At 30.8% G+C, this 19,521-nt stretch overlaps 1 protein-coding gene across 1 annotated transcript; it reads right to left on the reverse strand.

The window, feature by feature from the left end:
* Positions 1-4,691: 4,691 nt before the first annotated feature.
* On the reverse strand, positions 4,692-5,601 carry LOC140983902 (uncharacterized). The gene is made up of 2 exons (XM_073451057.1): positions 5,571-5,601; positions 4,692-5,182 (listed from the first exon to the last, which is right to left on the reverse strand). Exons 1-2 carry the CDS (start codon positions 5,599-5,601, stop codon positions 4,692-4,694), a joined length of 522 nt encoding a protein of 173 aa, XP_073307158.1.
* Positions 5,602-19,521: the final 13,920 nt, after the last annotated feature.

Genomic DNA, 19,521 nt, shown 5'->3' on the forward strand with positions numbered 1-19,521 from the left:
TCTTACTTTTCCAAAGATTCATTGGCACGAATATTGAAACATATTCGTGTTCGAATATCATCTATACATGTTCATGTTTATTTATTTAGAGTTAATATTTATTAATTTCATATGTTTTCAAATCTCGAACATATATATCTCTATGTTTTCAAATACATTGTAGACACACTTTTATCTACATGTGTTTTTATGAACATGTATGTCATAAAATATTTTTAAAAATCTCGAGATTTCACATGGACACACATGTATTTAATTGTGGAGTAAGTCTCACGACGAATCTTTATCTGTAAGACGAGTCAATTATATCGATATTCATAATAAAAAGTAATACTCTTAGTATAAAAAATAATTTTTTTAATGAAAGACCCAAATAAGAGATCTATATCACAAAATACGATTCGTGAGATCGTCTCACACAAATTTTTGTCTTAATTGTGATCGGGTATTTGAGGATTTATTTACCATATTCAGCACTATTTGGTTGATTGTATACGTTGTATGGTAGGACCAAACATGGAGGGGTTGCATGGTTAAAGGCATACCACGTAAAGGGGTTAGCTTAACGAATACACCAATCAAATATTGACACTTGAATTTGCGTGTGTTGTGGGCACTTCTTTTTTTATTAGTTTTAGGGGGTTTATGAATGTTTTTCAATTTTTATTTTTCTTTTTCTAGAAAAAAAAATGTTGGGTATTGGGTAGACGTGCATTGATTCGAAATCTATTTTTGAGAAATTATTTTAGCTTTTGTTTTCACCTTTCACAATAATCGAATTCCAAATTAGATTACTTTTTAAAATTAAAAATATATATTATTAACTCCCTATTTTTTAGTCTCAAGTAATAACCTCCTCCTTGGGGTTATGTTTATGAATATTTGGTAAGTTTTTTGATTTCAATTCATTGAGAACTCAAAACTCAAAAGAGGGAGTTTGAAAGCAGTGGCGGAGCCACATGCTTGTACACCAGGGCTTTAACATGAGTGGGTCAATTTTTTTTAAAAAAAATTATATATAAATTTTGTATAATTTTGGAATAATATGATATTAGCCATGGTATATCAATTTAAAATATTAAAAAATTTTAGAATTTAAAATTCTAGTCCGACCAAAACCATATTTCTGGCTCCGCCACTATTTCAAAGTTCAGTGATGGCATGTACATATTTCGGAGCTAGGAGGATTATTCAAAGTAGAGAAAAAGACTATAATTTGGAGAATATGGAACACCAAGTTTTGTCTCGATTATAGTTTATCAAGGCTGAAAATCAGCTTTACCTAACTTCATATTTTATGATATTTACCTTTATTGTATTTCTAATTTGCCATAACTAATTTCTTCAAATTTTACCAAATTTAAAGAAAATGGGTGTTTGTGTACAAACTGTTAGAAGGATATTTTTCAAAAAAATAACCAAAATGGTTATGTAAATATTCAATTTTGAGTTTTCGTTATGTAAGTTATGTTATATTTTGGTTTTTAGTCCTTTTTTCACTAAATGATTATGTGGCACCAGATTCGTATATATTTTTCAGTGTCTCATCGTTATTTTTCGATGTCACGTAAGTATTTTTCGGTGTCACGTCATCGTTTCGTTAAAAAAAGACTAAAAATCAAAACATAACTTTCATGACCTAACCACATCAACATTTTCTGGTGTATGTCAGCATTAGCACAACATACAATATCAAAACTCAAAATTGAATACTTACATAACCAAAACACAAAATGAGAAAACTTATAGAACAATTTTGACTATTTTTCACAATTATAATAATAATTTTTGAATTTAATTTTTTTTATTAGGTTTCCAAATAATTTTTCCTATACAAACTAGTTGGTCGTGTGGCGGCTTCCAAGTTGACATGCTGCAATTTCACTCTTGAAGTTCACCATGTGCTGTTAGCGACAAAAGCCCGAGGCTTTATGAAACTAGCTCGAGCTTCACTTGAAGAACTGAAACTACTTGGTTTTTCATTAGGCAAAAAGTCATACATGCATTACAACTGACATATGCAACCATGGGGAGAGTACACAAAGATAAATAGAAGCTAAGGTTGTGCTTCGATGGAATGATTTCAAATACATGAATTTTAAACGTATTTTTGATATCCAGAAAAACAAGATCATAAATTTCAACTTCATATTTTGCATGTTTGTATAATATTTCATGTTAATTAAAATGAATTTCAAGTTCAATCAATAATTATGTCATTTTTTTTTATATCTATTCTATTTTGTATAAATAATGTGTAAATAAGCAAAATGTGTACTTAAGATTTGATAAGTTGTTCCACTGTTAACAATCATACTATAATTGAAATTGGTGGATTTCAAATTCATCTTCCTAAGTACATCTTGAAAGAATTTTTGCTGGGAGAGAAGATTACATAGAAAGCATTGCTAGATATCACGTGGGCTTATGAATGATGATGACCAATGTGCCAAAGAATTTTTTATGCAATTATTTGTAAGAGAATTTTTCCATATATTTTTTTCAGAATTAGAACAACCTAAATTCGCTATATATCTGTTTTACATTGGCATTTGAGTTGTATAAAATTTGTTAATCACGTGATTAAATCCATATATCACAACATGCTAGAAATTCATGTCAAATTATCAGAAAATATAAATAACAGTAAACGCATATCAGAATCTACTGATTGATCTAGCGTTGAAATTATGGATCTTCCTCGGGAACAGAGAATCGACCACCTTATTCTTGCCTTAGATGAAGAAGGAGAGAAATCTAGAATATGTTTGTCGTATATATTCTATGTTATTCTCTGTACTTTGGGGACCATAATATTATATAATCTTAGCAGTCTTCAACCCATCACAGAAGACTTAATTGGGCTGAGTTTCTACGCATAAAGTGGATCATACCAATTTATTTAATACTTTGAAAATTCATAATTAATTAGATAACCTTATTGGGTCCTTTATTAGATAGCTTTTCAATGTACAATTAATTAAATTATGTGAGCTCACAAAATAATTTCAACAATCTCCCACATGAGCCACATAAGTTATCCGTATATTGTACATGCAAAAATTGGATTGAGCTCTTGCTATCTAAACCAAAATATTCCTTATCAATCTAGTCTATCAATTATACCAATGTTGAACTAAAGCGGTCATCGCTACATTTAAAACCACTAAACCCATCAATAATTACAATATTAGCATAATCAATAACATAGATCAAATGTGGATGTGTGGCGTGTAAATACATAAATGTGATCTAAAAATAAAACATGCATTTCCAACTAGTCCTCCTAATGACTGGAAGAGTCCGATAGCAGACTTTCAAGCAAATTCCAAACCGCAATGAAAGTCATCACTTTATTTCGGAGTAATTCAAATAAACTTTAGTCTTTACAGAAACTTAAATCATGTTAAATGAGTCAATGCTTAAACCAAACACAAACTCCCACTGCACAGACATATCATCTATATGGACAACACCAATGTGTGTTGCATGCTCATAAACATCTTGGGTGGCTAACCCATGACAAATGCATCCGAAATTATAAAGTTTGCAATAACATGCTCAATTGATACACAACCACTCTGAATTTTTTCCTTCCAACTAGAAACTCCATGTCAATATACTTTGTCTTTGACAAGTTTCAGTTGTTATTTAAATATAATATGATGGTTTTATCATTAGAATTGATCCTCAATGGTTTTTTAGGCCAATGATCATTACCGGTGATAAAACTCCGCAATTTTATTCGGAGTCCAAATATCCAACTATTTCCAAATATCAGATCTCTGATATGTGAGCATAAAATCTTTAGTTCACTTTATGTACCGCATAACCCGATTAATGATCCAATGTTGGGTTTCTTAAATATCCGCCCAACATTCCAATGATGTACACAATATCCAAACGGTGTTCTCTATAAATCCGAATGAGATTACCACCTGATAAAATTTTTATACTACCACATATGTGGACATAAACATCAATTTATTTTTTTCATGATTAACTTTCCAATTTACTCACTCCAACTAAAGTCAACATACAAAATTAATTTGCATTTAATTTCATTATTTCATGCATGCATAATATCGATGTTATTTAAAATATTGATGTTCAATTTATCAAGCTTATTAATCAAGGAACCAATACCAAACATATTTGAATTTCGAAAAAATTGAAAAGTTTCATTACCACATAGATAAAGGAAAAACTTGATTTTTTCAAATATGAAACTAAAATCAAATTTCGTCTAAAAAACTGTGCAACAAATGTGTTTTCTGAAGTCAAATACCAAAAAATAAAATTAAAAAAACAGTTCCTAAATAAACCTTTTTAAAAACACCAACAGTCTTATTGCCATTTTCCAGAAGATGTATCTTTCATCATCAATTGGCAACCGGATCCTTAGGCAATCATTTCTTCTTCACATGCCCATCGGTTCTTTTAGCAAAAGAAATAAGTGATTACTTTATTTTGTTTCTGTTACTCCATATAATGTAAAGTCCTAAAGTTACCTTCTTTATTAATTTATTTCTTTTTCTTATTGATACAATTACCTTGATAGTTAGATGCAAAGTAGGCACTTTCAATCACATCTTGTTTCATTCTCTCCTCCTCTTGGTCGCACTGTGCAATAAGCTCATTCAAAGTCCATTTTTCCTTCTGCGTATTATAACTTATTTGAATTGATTAAATTATGCAAGCAGAGAGATCAATACTAAATGCACGACTATGTCTTCCAACAATTCCAACTTGAATGTTTTTAGTCGAGTCACAAGACTTGACATTCCCATTATGTACTTCCTTATTTTCTCTTTCTCTTTGTACCGCATTGAGACAAGTTTAGTCAAAGTAGTACTTGTCTCGACCTTTTCGTGTGCAGTGAAAGGATCTGCTATTTGAGTAAGGAATTTTTTGGCATCATTTTCTTTAGGAATTCCCTTTGTAGTAGCTGGAATGGAATGTTTCATAATTATCAGGCTCATGCGATTTGATGGTTCCCACTTTTCCAAAGAATCCTTTTGATCAGCAGTTCCTGAACTGGTCCAAGGTGCAGGGCGATATTTCCTTAGCGCATAGTCCAAATCCATGTAGCCGAGTATTATCATAACATGCTCTTTCCATTTCTTGAAGTTTGAGCCATTAAGAACTGGAATGTTGTTCAGATTCACAGATATAGAAGATGCTATAACAAAATAGAACAAAAACTCACAATAAATTATAGTCCTTGTTGTTAGAATTAAAGGTTTCAGAGTTTGACAAATTTGCAGAACTGATTAGCTGAACTGAAGCCAACTGAATTGATGTCATATAACCGAACCTACTCGAACTGAAGTAATTCAAACTGAAGTCATCTGAACTGAAGATTAATAAATTAAATGATCGAATGAAATTGAACTGAACAAAGATAACTGAATCAGTAAAGTCAACTGATATATCAGTTAGAACTGAACAGGTTGCATTAAGTCAGTTCAACTGATAAGTCATAAATCGAACAACTGATATCAGTTTGACACATCATCAGTTAGCTCAGTCAACAACCGACAAATCGTACACAACATATTGTAACTAACAGTAGGAGCGCCGCATATCAGACTGCGACATCGTACTATTGTCATAAGAATGTTGACACACTCAGATAGAACAATTCAAACGTATATGAATCATTTAATGCATTCATTGTTACCAATGGAAGCCTATAAATAGCTGAGGAATTCAGTATGAAGAAGATTGATTTTCGACGTTAACATCGACTTTGAGAACACTTGAGAAATTCAGTTTTAAAGAATTGGATGGTGTACAAACTCGCTCAGAGAGACATGCTACTGTTAAAGAACTCATGAATACACGCTTGCGAGATGGGACTTCGGTCCATGAGCATGGTGTTAGGATGATTAGGCTCATCGAGAAGTTAGTAGGACTCGACGTGGTTATTCCTAGTGAGCTCTCGACTGATATTCTTCTTCTGTCACTGTCCCCTCATTCGATGGATTTGTGGTTCAATTTAATATGAATAAGCTCGAGGCCACCCTTGAAGAGTTGGTCAATATGCTTACTACTTATGAGTCGACAATCAAGAAAGAAAAGAATGTTCTTCTAGTGGGCTCATCGTCCGGTACGAAAAAGGAGCCCAAAATAAATGCAAGAAACGTTCTGCCCCACCAAAGAAGAACAAGTCCAACAAGAAGCCATACGAGAAACTCACTAAAGGGCCCTCAAAGCCCGACCAGTCAGAACATGTCTGTTTCCACTACAACAAGCCTGGACATTGGAGGCGTAACTGCACGAAATATCTTGCCCAGAAGCGTTATGGCCATGGTATGTTTTACATTGAAGTAAATGTCTCAATTAATTTATCTTCTTGGATATTGGATACCGGATGTGGTTTTTATCTATGTAATGATTTGCAGGTGATGGCAAAAAGCAAGAGACTTAGAGATGGCGAGTCATTTCAAAGATTGGGGAATGGAGCAAGAGTTGATGCAACTGCTATTGGAGACATTACTTTGAATTTGAACAATAATTTTAATTTACTTTTGGGAGACTTTTATATGTTCCTGAATTGATTAAAAACATTATTTCTATTTCTATGCCTGATAGAGATGATTATTCTTGAGTTTTTGCTAAAGGTGTTTGCAATATTTACGAGAATGAATATTTGATAGGAACCGATGAATTAATGAACGATCTCTATAACTTGAAAATGAAAGATATTCCGTTGAACAATATCTAAGCACAAAAGAAAATAACAACAAACAAAAGAAAGTTAGATGATCCAAATCCCACACAAATATGGCACGCTACACTAGGTCACATTTCCCAAAGAAGAATGCACAAACTAGTGGGAAAAAGCATGTTTGATTTGTCAGACATAAATTCTCTACCTACTTGTGAGTCTTCTCTAAAAGGAAAAATGACTAAGGCTCCCTTTAAGGAAAACGTAGAACGTGCACATGGTCTACTGGATTTGATCCACACAGACATTTGTGGCCCGCTAAGTGTTAGCATAAAATATGAACAATCCTACTTCATTACCTTTACTGATGACTATTCGAGGTATGAGTATGTTTATTTGATGACTACTTCGTCCGGTACGTGCTGCTGACAAAGAGGCAGTTTGAATGAGGAATTTCGTACAAGAGGTGGACGTTATTCCTAATGGAGTTGATCCAGTCCTGGTGTACTGCGACAACACTGGTTCCGTTGCACAAGCAAATGAACCAATGTCGCATCAGCGATCCAAACATATACTGAGAAAATTCCACATCATGGTGGAGATTTTGGGAAGAGGAGATATATCAGTCGAAAGAGTCGTCTCTGCAGATAACATTGTTGATCCATTTATGAAGCCCTTGCCAGGACCATTGATTGAAAAGCATTGCGAAAGAATGAGATTAAAGTTTATGGTTAGTTGGCTCTAGGGAAAGTGGGAGATTGTTAGAGTAGATGCCCTGCAAGCGAACGGTTGAGTTGGGAATTTATTGACTCAAGTGTAATAAACAATCTTTATTTTAATATAATTTAATTTTTTATAATTTCATTTTACTTTATCTGTATACCCATGCAATCAGCATAAAATAAATTCTTTGATTATACTTTAATACAAATGAATCGTAATTTGATCTTAAAACTCATTTGTAAACACTGTATATTCTAAATTCGTTCCTAGTCTACTCAGCCGCCTAAAACAAGGATAAATGTCGCTTGAGATCGAGACTAGCATTTGTGATGTTGTGTACCGTGTTTCATGATAAGGACATAAAGATGTCCAATCATGCAGATGAGTAATCATACGAAGATTGTACCAAACAACCCTCCATTAGACTTTTCAAGTGGTTATCATTCATCGAAATGAAAAGTCTGTGGTTGTGATTGTACATAATTAGTCCTTACGACCCGGGACAACACTGAGGCTCTACAAACTAGGATTGTGCTTTGACTCGTTTACCGACTCCGTGAGAATCACAAGGTGACAAGGTTGTATGCAATTGCGAAATGTGTAGGAGCTAGTGCATTGTAGTCGGGTAGGGTTGATCACGGTGCGGTTTTGCGGTTTTTTTTAAAAATTCAAACCGAATTGTCATATGCGGTCGGTTAGTATTTTGAAAAAATAATCACGGTTTTATATGAAGAATCAGTCTTACGGTTTTTAGCGGTTGCGGTCGGTTTACGGTTTTTTTTATGAAAAATATTAGAACATATATTCTAATTTATTTGAAAACAACAACAATATAGTATTTTCAAATATAAAATATAGTTCAAAACATATAAAGATAAAATAGATAAAACAATAATTAAGATTCAAAACTAAGTTAATAATTTAACAACATAACATTCTCACCAAAAAAAAATGATATTTACACTATTTTATCCTTTTTTTTACTTTCAAATTTCAAACAAAATATTGTAGCAAAAAAATTAAATACTCTAATAAAAGACTAATATGAAGAATAATTAAGAAGAAGATAAATTTTATTTGTAAGAATAATAATTTTGAAAAAAGTTGAGATATAATGAATGACAACTTCTTTACTTGAATATGTTGTTTACAAATTATTATAATTCTAGGTCAAATTCAATGAGTTGAATTTATAAGAAATAAGTTTGATAGGATCAATCGAAAAGCTTATAAATAAAATTTATAAAAGCTTATAGAAAATTTGAGAGCATGACTGCCAAAACAGTCAAAGAGAGTGCATCTCCTTATTTAGACATTGGTGATCTCGAAATTAAAATGTGCATCATAATAACAAACAAGTTGAAATTGTCACATCGATGATATTGGATTGTCGATCGGGATTATGATGAGATTAATATAATGGGAGCATGAAACATGGGCTTGTAAGAGTATAAGCTCAGCATGCTAATTTATTAAAGTTTTAATGGACTTTATAATTAAATTGTATTTTAATTGAATTAAAATATAGCCCATTAAGTTTTTATAAAATATGGTATTGATTTATGTAATATGTAAATATTCATGATACTATAATTTAAAAACTTGCACACGAAGAAAAATAATATTGCATGATTATGGGTGTGCCGTGCCATTCTCGTGAGTCAAGGATTAATTGAAATTCATTAACTTAATTAATATGATTAATGAAGGAAACAATTATTAGTTATAATAATAAAATATATACATGTTACTTTGGTAAAAAAAAAATTGAATCACTGAAGCTTAAAAAAAAAAGAGGAGAGAAAGTCTCCATTGTTTTTGCTCTCAAAAGGGTTTTGAACCATTTTGTTTTCTTGATCTCAAACACAAAATATCTTCTATACTTTCTAGTGCAAGTTAGAAGATGAACAAGTAAACTGGTCGTGGATATTACTAAACCTCCTATGTATGTTTATTCAATTTAAACCATACGAGTATCCAAACATTTTGATTGTCAAAATAAAATTTTAAAACTTCCGCTACGATTTGGACACGAGAAAAGTAATAACTAACAAGACCGTCTCACAAGAGACCTACAAACATTTTACAATGAGTGACTACATTGTAATTGCTTACTTGGATGATACATTTGATTCAAAATTAAAGATGATACAGTTTTTTTATTGAATTTTAATGAAATAATAAGAAAAATCATGGAACAGTGATGAAGGGAGTGAAATTGTAAATTATTAATTAAAATATGAAAATGACTAGGAGAACCATGTTATTATTATACTATAATACAGTAAAACCTCTATTAATTAATAATGTTAAAACCGTAAATTTTTTTATTAATTTAGGGAGTGATTAATTAATCGATAAATCAATAATTTATTATTTTAAAATTTTGATATCAAGATTTCTATATTTTAATTGTTTCCATATCTTAGTTTCATTAAAAATCTATATATACAGTAGGTCTATTATTTGTAAAGAACGTAACGTCAATTCAACTCATTCAAAATTAATAATATTTTCTAAGAACGGCTTCTCATCTAAAAGGTGTCCAGAAATAAACCATGACAGATCAAATATGTGAAGCATCATGTGAGTATAAAAGAGATCATTCCACAATCAAGCGATCATCAGAGTACCTTTCGGCTAACTTAGCAGAAGGATGGGTTACCTAGCAACAAACCAACTAAATTTTCCAGACATGGATAAGGATGTTTACATGTATTATATGTATTTGTATCTATATATAGTATAATTTTTTTTTAGCATTTGTGTTATGTGTGTAGACTCGGTATAAATATTTCATGTCATTTACATATTTTATTGTTAAGATGCATGTGAAATTGTATAACTCTATGTTAGATTATTTAATTTATGTATTATTTAATTGTATGTTAGATCTTCATATTGTATATAGAAAATACACTTTGTAAACTGGTTTTACCCCCTACTTCATGTATCAAGATAAATTACTGATCTTTCGTGTATTATTATTAGCGAATTGTTTTTTAAAGGTAAATAATATATGTTATAAATTTTGTTTAAAACGCTAACAATAAAATTTAGTTCCAAATCAACAAAGCTATTGTCAATTTATTGTAGGCTAAAATGGATTGCAACGATAGAACTTGGATGTATCGTAGGTTGGAGAATGAGTTATTAACCCAGGAGTATTGTCCTGGTGTAGAGTCATTCGCTGCATTTTCCTTGAGTCATCTAGAGTGCTTATTAAATGGCAATGTGCGTTGCTCGTGCAATCGCAAGAAATGTCAAAACAAAATTTATTTAACTGATGATACAGTTAAAGTACACTTAGGACGATATGGATTTTTACCTGATTATTACTGTTGGTATTTTCATGGGGAAAATATGTTCGTCCGTCATATCCAAATATTAATCTTGAATCTCCGTCTTCTTCGTACCGTGTTTCGAACGTTCTTAGGGAACTACAAATGATTACACCTTCTGAAAATAGCAAATTCAGATTGGTTGTTCGTGAGCAATTTAAGAATAAGAGCATATGTCACAGATATGGAATCAAGTGTAAATGTAGCCGATGCAACAACAGATGCTTATCAAAACAACAAAAACCAAAATCAGGCCATCAAAACTCAATTCTTGTTGACATCGCAAGATCTGGTCGATGTCACGATTCTTTACGATATTGATCTTGCTTTGAACAGTAGTGACAGTGACAGAAATGATGTTCGAGTTTCAAGCGACGATGTGTTGAACAACGGCAGCGACAATGACTAGTGTTATGAAGCCCTTTTTCTTTACGTCCTTGTTTACTGTCAACATATCATGTATTTCTTAGTGTAATAATGCTTTACTCATGTGGTTTCTTATGTTTAATTTATTTAATGTAATATTTGAGATGTAAATATTTCATTTTCTGAACTGCAATATAAGTTTTATGTTTATAATAAGCATATATTTTGGCATGCAGTTTTTTTACTTCCCATTAATAGGTATATAGCAGACATGACTTCACAGCAGATTGGCAACTCGGATGCGGATAACCGAATGACTATCTCAGTACAGAATGACGTGTAAGTTGTTTCATTATGTTAAATAAATTATTAAAATAATTTCTTATGTTAGTAAATATGTTGGTGTTTGATACTTTCTTATAAGAATTATTTCAATTATGTGCAACAGAATTACGCCAGATAATGGAAAGGTGTCGAGATACATGACTTCTAGATTCGCATTACAGACCTGTCTTAGTGGCCATTCGTGGAAGTATGTCACACCTGAGCAGAGGAAGTGGTATTGGGATGAGTTCGTCATAAGTACTATAATATTGAAACTTTACTTTTTAATTTTTTACTTATTAACTTTTGTTAGGTTTAAGTGGTCAATGTTTATATATGTTAATTCAAATTTTGCTGAAATATATAGGTGGACCGATGCAGATGACGAGGCGATCAGAGATTTATGGTACAGATCGCGTGGTAACCTTTACCGCCACACCATACATTCGTAGAGAACTTCTTGGCGGCATCCTCAGACAGTGAGCGAGGAACAATGGGCGACTTGGGATGCTGTTTGGGAAATTGAAGATTGGAAAGCGAGGGCTTCCAAGAACAAGGAAAACAGAAACATCGAGCCCGCAGGCCCAGGGACTGGCACGACCAAGCATATTGCAGGCTCGAGATCATATCTTGAGCATGGAGATACTCTGGTATATAATTAGTTTATTTTCAACGTTACATATTTCGACATCTTATAATTATAATTTAACAATATATAATTATATTAATGTTATTATTATTCAATTTTGAATGCATCGTCGACAGCATAGACGAGACCCTACGTCATGGGAGTTGTACGTCCACACACATAGGCATGCAGATAGGATGTTCGTTTACGAGTGATCACGACGTGTGAATGTAAGTTTCATTTTCAAAATTTATTTAAGTAATCAAATGTAACAGTTTAAAATTATTTTTAATTCAAATAAATAATAGAAATTATATTATACCCCGCTGGTAGGGATGTAATCGAGTCGAGCCGAGCCGAACTCTTGAATGTTTGAGCTTGGTTCGTTTATAATCGAGCCGAGCTCGAGCTTTATTTAACGAATATATGCATGGCTCACGAGCTTATTCAAGCTTTTATCGAGCCTAAACAAGCTTAATAAATATGAATTATACATTTAAATTTTCATTAAATTAATTAAAAAGTAAATTATATATTTAAAGAAAAATATATTATTCTTATTAAAATTTGTAAATTTATTATAATAAATAAATTTAATATATTTTTCTATATATTTTCATAAATAATATGCAAAATCAATAAATCAAATATCAAAATTATTATTTTTTCATCTAAAAGATTACTCATGAACTTACCAAACGAGCCGAGTACTGTAAAGCTTGAGTTTGGTTTGTTTATCTTAACGAGCCTCATTAAACGAGCTCAAACGAGCTTTTATCGAATCGAGCTTCGAATAGCTCACAAACGGTTTGGTTCGTTTACATCCCTACCCGCTGGAAGTTATGGAGACATATATCACTGAGTCGTTGACCCCATACGAGGATGGGACCATTCCGGAAGCTCCTAGTACACATGAGGTCAACACAATGTTCAAGTGGGTGATAGGTGGGCCGAAAAAAGGGCGGATGTATTGTTGTAGATAGATGGCTTCCCCGATTTATCTTGAGGAGATGGCTCCACGTCAACGTGGAGGTTCTAGTAAGGCTGGGGTTTCGATGGTAGCTATGAGTCAGGAGACCTAGAAATTGAGGGAGGATTTGACAGTAGAAACAGCACAGTCGGACTTACTAGTGAGGGAGTTCGAGCAGTCGAAGAAGGAGTTCGAGGAGTCAAAAAAAGAGAACATGTTGTTGAGGACTCAAATGTCCTCTTTGGAAGAGCAAGTACGTCTACTGGTTGCTGGCATATCTCAAGGAGCACCTATGCAGCTACCCTTTCAGCCATATTACAGAGCCTCCCATCCATGCAGCTCCTCCCATAGCGGCCACTTCATAGAAAGAGGATCACAGCTCGACCGCTTCCCAGCAGATACGTCACACATCGGCCGCTTTGTCACCAGACAATCACACGACCGTAGATCGTTGCATGGACACGGTTACTCACATAAGTATATCATGTCATCACATGACTTGGGCCACGACGACGACGATGATGGACATGACGATGGTGATGACGATGGCCACGACGATTACGACGATGACGAGATCGAGACACCGTAGTATTTTCTTAGATTTTGTGTATGATTTTTATTGCACATCTTAGATGACATATCAGAAAAACTTTATATGTTTTATATACAATATCAATTGGATTCATTTGAAAGGCTACGAAATGTTTGAGTTATTTTTTTTTTGCCACCCAACATGACATCAAAAGTCCAACCTCGTGACGCTGGGATAATAAGATCTTTCAAAGATACACTACCGTAGGAGATTTTACAGTATGATTTGGAAGGCTATGAGTTAAAAAGACTAATATTTTAGATGCCATCAGCCTTGAAGTTTCATATTGGACAATAAATGTTCAGAAAGAAACAACAGAAAATTGTTTCCTACACTACAAAATTCGGTTAGAAGATGAAGTAGTCTCGAGGAATTTAAATGAAGCAACTATCGAAAAAGGAATTCATGAACTTAAGAGAATGGTTAATGATCTTGGTTACCGATCAAATAAAATGGATGTCAACCACCTATTGGATTATCTAAGTGAAAATAATGAATGTTCAAGTCCAGAGCTTAGAAGAAATTGTGGCTAATGTAATTGAAAATCATGTTGAGGATGAAGCTTAGGATGATATCATACCTCTACAACCTATTAAACGAAAGTAATCACTAATAGCGACAACAATTCTTTACAATTTTTTTGTTGCAGATAGAGAATGCAACACCAGAGCTTTTGGATGCAACAAGAAATTTAGAGACGAAATCCAACTAGATTTGAATTTCAAGAAAAAACAAACAAGGATAGAATCATATTGTATTATTGTACTAAATTATCCTAATTATGTTTTGTATTTTTAGAGAATTATTAATTTATGATATTCACGAGATCATATATTTATATAAAGGTCTTCCAAAAGTTTATTATCTTATTAATTATCAAAATTATTAAGTTAGTGCACTTACACAAGTCAGGACCGATAAAAATATTATTTTAGAGAGGTAATTAATTTATAGATGTTTTACTGTAGATAGAAATATAGAACAGTCACTTTGGTATCATGATAATAAGGTCACAAAATAATCACGTAATTTCTAATTAAAAAAATTAATCGAACACTATAAATTTATAAATAGAAAAAAATTATTCCAGTTAAGAAAGGAGTATGTCTCTTGTGATATGGTTTTACGGATTTTTTTTCATGAGACATGTCCACCATGCCAATTTTTACAATAAAAAGTAAAACTTTTGGTATAAAAAGTAATACTTTTGGATGAGTGGACCAAATTTAATATATGTCTCACAAAATTGACCTTTGAGATCATTTTACAATAGTTTTTTATTAAGTAAATTATAAAAATCTTTTAAAAATAATCACTAAATTTACTTATTTTTAGTATAATTGTTTAAATTTTCATATAAAAATTACTTAACAAACAAAATACTATATAAAAAGTTAATTTATTTATTATATAAAAATATGTATGTTATAAACCATAAAAGAAAGAGAGATGAGTAGAAAGAATTCATAAAAGAAAAGAGAGAATGACTCAATACTCAGGTGTAATTTTCATTGAACACAATCATCATATTTATAGGAGAAGATTACAATATACAAATCTTTACAGATATTATCTTGTCATATTTATCTTGATTACTCATCTAACTAAATAAGATAATTATCTACCATAAGAATATATTTATAACATTCTCCCTTAAATGATTATTTGCACAAACAATCGATTCGTCAAATATCCATTTTGCAAGATGTATGATTATAAACTTCATCGGGACTTAATTTTGCCTCGTTAAAACCTTGTCAATAAAACTCATTGGGAAAAATCCGAACGAAAGAAGAAGAGTACATCAATAAATACTTTCTTTGAATGTCTTCCAAGCGGTAGATGCGCCTCGTTAAAACCTTGCTAGGAAAAACCCAGTGGGACAAAATCCTAGTGAAAAAAAGAGTACGACATCTCTCGTTAATTGTTAATTGTCTCGTTAAAAACATAGTTATGAAAAGTCACGTGGGAAAAATAATAGACGAGGAAAAAACTACAACTTTGATTGTTCCTTCTATTGCAAGAATCACTTGAAATCATCAACTCTTCGTATTCCACACTTGTACAACGCATGTGATAATTTTGTAAAAAGATGGTCATATTATCTTCAGTAGTTTATAATCTCTTTATGTATATCAATAGTCTATATAATATTGCAAATAAAATCAGTTATGTGTCTTTCTGGTTGTCACTGTCTTCTTTGGAGAAAATATATACATCACTATTGTAATTTGTGAAATATGATGACATATAAATTCCTATAGATGGTACTTCAAGAACAAATAAATTTTCTTCATATTTCAAGTTGGCGAAAATGATATTTTGAGCATCAAATGGTCAAAGAACCACAAATTGATGCAACTTATAAAAGTATTTTTGTACATTTTCTATGTGTTCTAACTTATGTACATATATTCTTCTAGAAAATGTTCAATCTATAATCGTAGACAGAATTTCATTTTTCCCAATATTTTATTACAAATTTTTATTTCAATTATTTGTCCATTTTTAATAAACTTTTCAAGAGTACTAAGCTGAAAGTATCACATGTATCACGATCATTTTAATTTGTATAATGACATGTTTTATTGAAATAATAGTTTTGGACGTTGAATCTAAATCAATTTGACACATCAAATCCTAAGAGGATTTTCTATACATATCACTGTCAAATTAACTAATTCATGACAACTGAAAATATTTTCTCATAACTGACTTTGGGTTAGAAACTCTGAGCTAAAGTGTGCTCATATTTCACATATCATTTGTCCATCATTTTTATTGACAATGATTACAAATTGTATTTCAAGATAATCATCATTTTTTATTATAGCAAAAACACGTTAATAATTATATCATTTTGATCCCAAATAATATGTGAAATATCATCTTTTAATATACTTGTTATTCTTCATGAATAACACTATCCAAATTGGGTTCATTAAAAAAATATTTGGTCGATCATGCTTTTAGCGTATTTTATGTTTAATTGCAAGTAATATAGATGTGTCCTGCAAGACATCAATTTCTTTCATAACGACTAGCCTTCATTATTCTTTTAACATTGAAATATTCATTCATTTTTTTAAAAGGGTTCTTCGTCGCTTCAGACGAGTTGTATACATTGTTTAACTAGAACATTAATGAAGCTAAATAGTATAATCGATCTTATACTCAAGATCAATTAACATATTTTGATATTTAAATTTGGAACTTCATGTTCACTTTATATTACATTTGGATCGATCTCAGAAATATTTTTTTAGCTTCTATTTACTCTCCCTCAATGTTGAAAATATCGTTTTACAATAATAACAAATGAAAAATTGCATCATGAAAATCTCATTGCTCAAAATATTTTATCATAAGATTCAAATTATTTCCAACATATCTACAATCTCTTCAAAGATTTACTCTAGTGCATTTGTCGCACATAACGCATTATCAGTTGGCATAATAAATACAACATATATTTCAGATATCCCCAAAATATGATGAATTTATTATCAAAATCAATGTTTTCAATAGTTGATTAGAGGTAGAATAAATCAACTAAATCAACGTATTTATAATCATAAAATTGATATTAATATTCTTTCTTTTAATCAAGTTTGTCTTGAATATATATTCTGAAAATTTTTCTCAAAACGTATTTTCACAAACATCAAGTCGCGATTCATGGGCCCACATTATTTATTCATTCCAGATAATATGAGAATTTCTACCAACTTGAGCTTATGATAGTGATATCAAATTTGATATGCCATAAATAAGAATTAATAAAATTTTCTGGATATTTGATTCAAAAATCTTCATATTTATCGATCCAGGAACTTTTGGCTTCATCATTAACATCTTTGTGCACTATCAATAATTTCTTAACTATTTATATAATTTTAATGCTCAACCCAATCAATTATGCTAAACTCTTAAAATATTTTTATCGATGACACTTTTGAGAATATTAGCTCTTCTAAAACTATTGATTTGTAATATACTATTTATACCAAATCAATTTTGACATTGGATTCACAAATCTATATACGTCAATGTTTATCACTATTTTATTATATCAAGCATATAATCTTTTTTCATCGTCAATCAAACGATCTTCTAGATCCTTAATATATTCATATCAACATACGATGAAAATATAATTTGGGTAGATATCATCGGCCTTCACAAAATTTATATCGGGCTTAATGTATATCTCAATATTTTGTGTCAATTTTATAATTTATCTCTCATTTGAGATAATGAATTCTTCTTTGATATCAATTGTGTTAATTGGCATTATCACATTCATCTTATAGAATGCATCACATTAATTAGACAACTTTGAATAATTGTCTTTTATTTCTCTTAAATAAACAAAATATTATAACTTAGATATTGAAATTGAGAAATTGAACGTACCTTTTCAAATTCTTACATGTACCAAGTAGATCTTTTACCTTAAATAACGACATTCGGTCTCTCATGAATGTCATTCCACATTATATTTTTTTGTGAAGGCCTATGAATCCTTGCTTGAAAATTTGCGGAAAAATTAAAAATTTTCTTTTTTAAATAATCAAAATGCCTCATTCATAATTAAACCGATAAACAAAGTTTGATATTCAAAATGGCAGCGGAAGAAAANGAAATCAATTATTTTCTTAATGTGATTTGTCTTTATTTCAAATCTTAAAATCTTATAATATTAATCAATAAATAAACATTAATATATATATAAATTAACGTTTCATTAAATAAAATTAGGTTAAAAGAAAACAAAATATGGATAATTACTCAGATTCACGTGGTTATGCCATGATTTAATAATTTATCAGAAGAATTAAATACGATGATGTACGATAGCATTAAAAAACATAATATAAGCATATTAGTTAACATAAGAATAACATGCAATGAAACATGGAATTGAAAATCGTTGACAGTTGATGAGAAATACGTTAATGTTTAAAGCTCAATTCACTGCCATGATCGTGCATAAACTACCATAATCATCGATATTTAATATAGACGATGATATCAATTCACTGGATTTACAATTTATTTTTTTTTCGATTGATGACGTTGTGGTGGTCTCATTTCCCTATATTCTCTTTCAAACATTGTGGTCTCACTGTCAAATATTCATATATATATTTTATCGAACAGTCTATGCAGTTCATCATTAAACATGAAGTTATTATACATAATAAAATAGTGACAAATAATACATCATACATTTTCTATCGATAGATCTTAGAGCTTTAATCACCTTCTTTAGGAATATAGACAATTTTAAATCTTATATTATTAAATTAATATTCTTCAAGAATATTGTTAAATCTTGGATCTTATATAAATATTCTTAACGAATATCAACAAATTTTTTTATCTTTTGACCAATTTTTCTTTATAAATATTTATATATTTTTGCATAGATCTATATCTTTCAGTAATACTTATGGATCTTGTATCTAATATCAGATATCAGACGTGAATATCTCCAGTTTCTCAATATATATTATATCATAATCACGAATCTGTTTAGATTCTCAATAAATTTAATCTTATATCATGTTTTAATTATTAATTTCTCTCAATATAAAATCATGTTGTACTACTTCAGAGCCATCGACATCATGATATTTCATAGACACAATATATTAATAATTATAATTGTGCTACTTCTAGGACACTAACAAATATCTCATAAAATTGAGTATTGATAACACGTTGTGTTATTCCAATAACATCAATAAAACGAGAAATATGTTTATTTTGACTTGTTTACAGCATCATGCTAATAACGTGTTATAAATCATAAAATAAATAGAGATGAGTACAGAGAATTCAAAAAAAAAAAGAGAGAGAATGCGTCAATACTGAGGTACAATTTTCATTGGACACAAT

Source organism: Primulina huaijiensis, chromosome 9 (assembly GCF_012295235.1).
Source record: "Primulina huaijiensis isolate GDHJ02 chromosome 9, ASM1229523v2, whole genome shotgun sequence".
In the NCBI taxonomy this organism is placed as follows: domain Eukaryota; kingdom Viridiplantae; phylum Streptophyta; class Magnoliopsida; order Lamiales; family Gesneriaceae; genus Primulina; species Primulina huaijiensis.